General features: G+C 33.9%; 1 protein-coding gene across 4 annotated transcripts in view; it reads right to left on the reverse strand.

Moving 5' to 3' along the window:
• Positions 1-339: 339 nt before the first annotated feature.
• The window catches only part of LOC125042369 (tubulin monoglutamylase TTLL4-like), a 33,887-nt gene continuing 29,451 nt past the window's right edge, over positions 340-4,775 (reverse strand). For 3 of the 4 annotated variants that reach the window (XM_047637937.1, XM_047637940.1, XM_047637938.1), the window contains exons 15-16: positions 4,736-4,770; positions 340-3,719 (exon numbers count right to left, since the gene is read on the reverse strand). In XM_047637937.1, coding sequence (XP_047493893.1) covers positions 3,329-3,719; positions 4,736-4,770 — 426 coding nt within the window. In that variant the 3' untranslated portion in view covers positions 340-3,328. The remainder of the gene's footprint in view (positions 3,720-4,735; positions 4,771-4,775) is intronic. The other variant, XM_047637941.1, reaches the window with a different exon arrangement.

Here is a 4,775-nt window from a genome sequence, read left to right on the forward strand (position 1 = left end):
CATCTAACTACGGCCTGTCCACACAGAAGGGCATGATCTGCGGGCACTTTGGCGGGCAACTGTAAAGGTGACAGATTAGAAAACAATGAGGAAACTACTTGTTTACCGAGTAGTTTGGCCACCCAAGACGTCATCTCTATTCGTGCCCACCTGTCTGGACAGGCATTTAGTCCTGTCAGCATGCTTTGAGGCATCAACTATCATCAACTTTCTATAGGCAACCTCCCACTGTCTAATAAATCAAGACTCAAATACGAATTATTTCTTGTTTTAAGATATTTGAATAAATTGAAACTGAAATGCTTACCTTTATATTGCAAGGGTAATGATACACATAAGAAAGGCACTTAATATTTATATTACATTTTTGTACATTTAAAATATTTATCAATGTAAAAAAAAAAAATTGACTGAAGGATGCATAGGGCACTTTGGAATACTTGTGAGCATATAAATGTCTGTTGGTAAAAAAGAAAAATCATGAACAACTGGGAATGTCACTTACATGATGAAGTACCTAAATGGGAAAATGTCCCATGACTAAAGGATTAGTATTTACTAATTGAGCATTCCCTGATGTGGAATATTTCTCATTCCACACTACACACTTGGGTAATATAATCCATTATATCCTGTGGGTTGCTAAGCATTTAAACCAAGAAGTCTCCCTGAGTTAAGATAGCTTAAAGACCTTAAAGTGTGAGTGAGGGAGAAACATTGAATGTGTTAGTTAATGGCTCTGGTTGAAACAAAGTAACATTTCCACTTGCTAATCATAAATGTGCAAAATAAATAGACTGGGTTTTCTCTTGAGTGAAGTCTGTTAACTTAAAAGGAGACTTCCTGTAAACTATTTCTTTTATACAAGATGGTGCCATGCTAAAATAAAGGCCTTAATCATAAAGGGGACAGACCTATTTACTGCTTTCTAAATTCCCTGGATTTATATATCCTGCCTGCAGAGAATATCATCAAATTTTCTAATTCTCCTTACCAATTTATCCAATAGAATTACTTACATTAATTTTGATTGTATTTTTTAATACTCTGTCCTGAAGATAATACACCCTTATAACTATACAAACACCTTGCCATTTTTCCTAATAAAAAGAAATAAATAAAGGAAAATCCTTCCATACTCTCCTAGGTTATTCATATTATCAACACCAGTAATCAAAGGTCACAACAAATGTCAAAATATAAAACCGCACAAAATCAACATACCAGAATAGCCCATGCACCTGTAAAATAAAATCTTAATGAAGCTAAGGTTGTAATATAACGTCCCAGCCCATATATTTGGAGTAATTATCTATTCAGTAATCAAATTAGAATAGCCTCCACAGTCACTTTGCAAGATAACACAAGTTAATTCTCTGTATATCCTAATTCTCAAACATTATTTATTTGTCATCCTGTGCCTAATGTTAGCAGGACACTGTCCAAATTCCAATTTTGTCAAATGTATTCGCCAGACTGCTTTTTTCACGTGCACTGCATATCAAATGTTTCTATCAAGAGTATTTTCACAATATTGTTGGGTAATGAATTCTATAGATTTCAACTAGTGAAGTTGGTAAATGATAACTAAAAACTTAAGGAACTTTTTTACCATCCTCCACTAAAGAATAAACATGATTATTAAACCCGATTCATTAATTTAGTACTAGACAGTGAATACTGAGTACAACCACTTTAAGCAATGCTCCTGGTGTTCTTCATTAATAAATTTCTGCGGTCAAAATGGTTTCAAACTCCACTGTGTACCAATTCAAGTACTAATTTTCAAATTGTTAAGAAAATGAAGACCATACTATCAATTATCCAGACAGTCTGAATTATCCATTCTTTTCAACAAAAACATAATGGTCAGCTTCATGTCTTTAAACTGACTTTAATAAGCAAATTGGATCTAACAGAGCAGAGCCACTGAAATTCCTCTTCATGTGGAGCTCTGTACCATAAATGAGAAAATCTTTCCATATTAAACTTTACCTTGTGTAAGATTTCTTCTGCAAGCCAAACTGACTGAAGTAGCAATGCAGTTCATAAACCATACCCAAAATGTACATTAACACTATAACATGCATGCAGTATTACTGCACATTTGTTTTTCGCATGTATGTCAAGTTGTTCGTAAGTTGTATATCCCTATAACTAACATATTCATGTACAAGGTGTGCACCCATGTGTCAAAATTTGGAGATGCAAGAATCGAATTGTACTGTAAAGATAAGTGCATGAGCCAATTGCACTAATAGGTGAAAAATGTACTACACATTACATATGTAGATACACAGGTGTCTAATAGTTTGTGGTGTATGAGCATGTATGCATTTTAAAATAAATGTTAATCTGCAATATCAAAATAAATTAGCTAAAAAATATACACATCTATCTATTTAAACTAACTGTGACAATATTGTACAATATGGAGCTTCCAAGTCATTTTAACATATAACATGACATATAACTCAAAAGTGGGAAATATTAAGACCTTTGATTTTTTTCTTCTTTGATATCAAAAGCATAGGATTATAAATGCCTTTGGATGTATCATACTTTCTCTCTTTTTCTTCATAACTTTTGCATGCTCTCCCTTCTCTGGATTTAAAGAGTCTGCATCGGCAAATATATCTTAATTATGTAACTATTTACCATGCAGGTAAGCCAATGAAAGCATAGCAGAGATCTATAATATAATTATACAAACAATTCTTTGCAATGACAGACAATGTTAGCTCAACCACATAAGATGCTGCAAGAGAACTGCTAGAACAAAAACCATCTCTCTTTTAGTTGAACTTTTTTCTTCTTTACATAAAATCTGCTGACAAATGCTATGATTATGAAAGGTTTAATAGAGCTACTTCCAAATGTTGAAGTTGCTTTAGTACCTGTAATAACAATAATGGTAATCATAAAATATAATTATTATAATACTGTACTATTATCATTATTATTACCACAACAGGGAATAAAATTGTATCTATGAACTCACTTTAAATTATTAGTCACAATATGCAGTTTAAGAAATAATTACACAAAAAAGTATTTTTTCACATCAAAAACCTCAAATTCATCTTTAGAACCTCATTAATTTGGTGTAAAATACACAATTATTATATCATTTTTAGAACTTTATATTAAACTGCAGACTGAGGCAACAACACTCCATGTTCCACAATTCCAGACTCAATTTACTAATTTACAATTGTATCATATATTTCCTTTCTAACAACCTGATATGTTTAAAATACAAACCATCTCAATTATTTGCCTATCTTTTCACATTTTAAAAAACAACTTAAAAGATACATTTTTGTCTTTAACTATCTGAAATTGTTAACTGTTTTATCTGCTCCACTTCACCTTTTACAGTTTTAGAATCTGCAACTTCAGGCTCTAGCATCTCTGCTTCACATGTTTCCTCACTTTCCTCCTCACCTTCATCATCTGTTACCATATCCTCATCCACCTCATTTGCACTGTCCTCATTGTCCAAAAGAGCTATATTTCTAGCAAGCAGGTAACTGGTCACTAGTGCAGGCTTCAGTGGGTGCACAGTCAACTTCAGTTTCTGGGACCTTCTCTGCGGGTGATACTTCCTTTTCCCTTTCTGAGGTAGAGGGAGGTGGTTTGGGTGGAGTGACACACTGGTTGTCTGGGAGGACTGTGGTTGGGGGCTGGACTTCCCCAGTAGGGGGGAGGATGGCAGTCTGGAAATCATCAAAAAAATAAAAAAAATTGTTGAACTCCACTCAAATCCACCCTCCAACCACATACAATAAAATACTTTTGTTATGTCTTATAATTAAATGCATTTGCCCCAAGTTTAGCTTCCTGGGGAAAAAAGTGTGATCTTTCTTAACTTCCAATGAATAGGTGACCAGCAATTAAATTTTCAAAATTTGTACTACATTCCATATCTTGTCTCAGGGCTTTTAGAAGAAAACCAGATGAAAGGAAATAAGGATACAGCTGTCATTAAAAAAGAAAAAAGTGGATAACTAAAACAATAAAACCATAAAATCCAGAAATGCACTACATCTCTTGGGAGAGGGGAGAAACCAAAGGCAAAAGAAAAGAAGGGAACTATCTGAACTAATTATTATATAACGAGAACTGTGAGGCAGTCCTGATATTTGCTGCTTAATATCTTAATAAATAGACTATCTGCAATACTTTGGAGAAATTTCATATAGTTGCAAAATAACATGAAAATAAAACAGATCTATACAAGATAAAAAGAAAAGTATAAAAGGGCTAAAGGATAAATGCAGCTGCATAAATTACCATACAAATGTTATCATCCCTTAATAGAGATGCTTTTCTGTGGCGGCCCAATCCTGCACTTCCGATAAACTGACCCACAGGCAAAGAACTTGCACCCACAGATAACATGCAACACATATGTATTCACTCTCTCATTTTCACAAATAATGTCACACTTTTTTTTTTTTTCTTTTTTTAAGAACATTTATGTAGGGGTTGAAAGAAAAGGAATAGAAGGACAAGCTGAAAAGAGTTTGATGGAAAAAGATAGGGAAGAAAAGAAAAAGAAACAATCATGCAGATGATCACATACACTGAAATCACAAGTGCAAATTAAATTTCAAGCACAGCAAAGAAACACAACTTGCTAAGAACTACTGACATCACACTAGAATTGGCCTGACCCTCTGACCCCACTCACAATCCCTGCTGAATTTTCACTCATTCACCCACTACCTACCTGGAGGTGACCCGGAAGCCGCCTGTTCCTTTGACCTGAA

The sequence above is a fragment of the Penaeus chinensis genome, chromosome 32 (assembly GCF_019202785.1).
Source record: "Penaeus chinensis breed Huanghai No. 1 chromosome 32, ASM1920278v2, whole genome shotgun sequence".
NCBI lineage: Eukaryota > Metazoa > Arthropoda > Malacostraca > Decapoda > Penaeidae > Penaeus > Penaeus chinensis.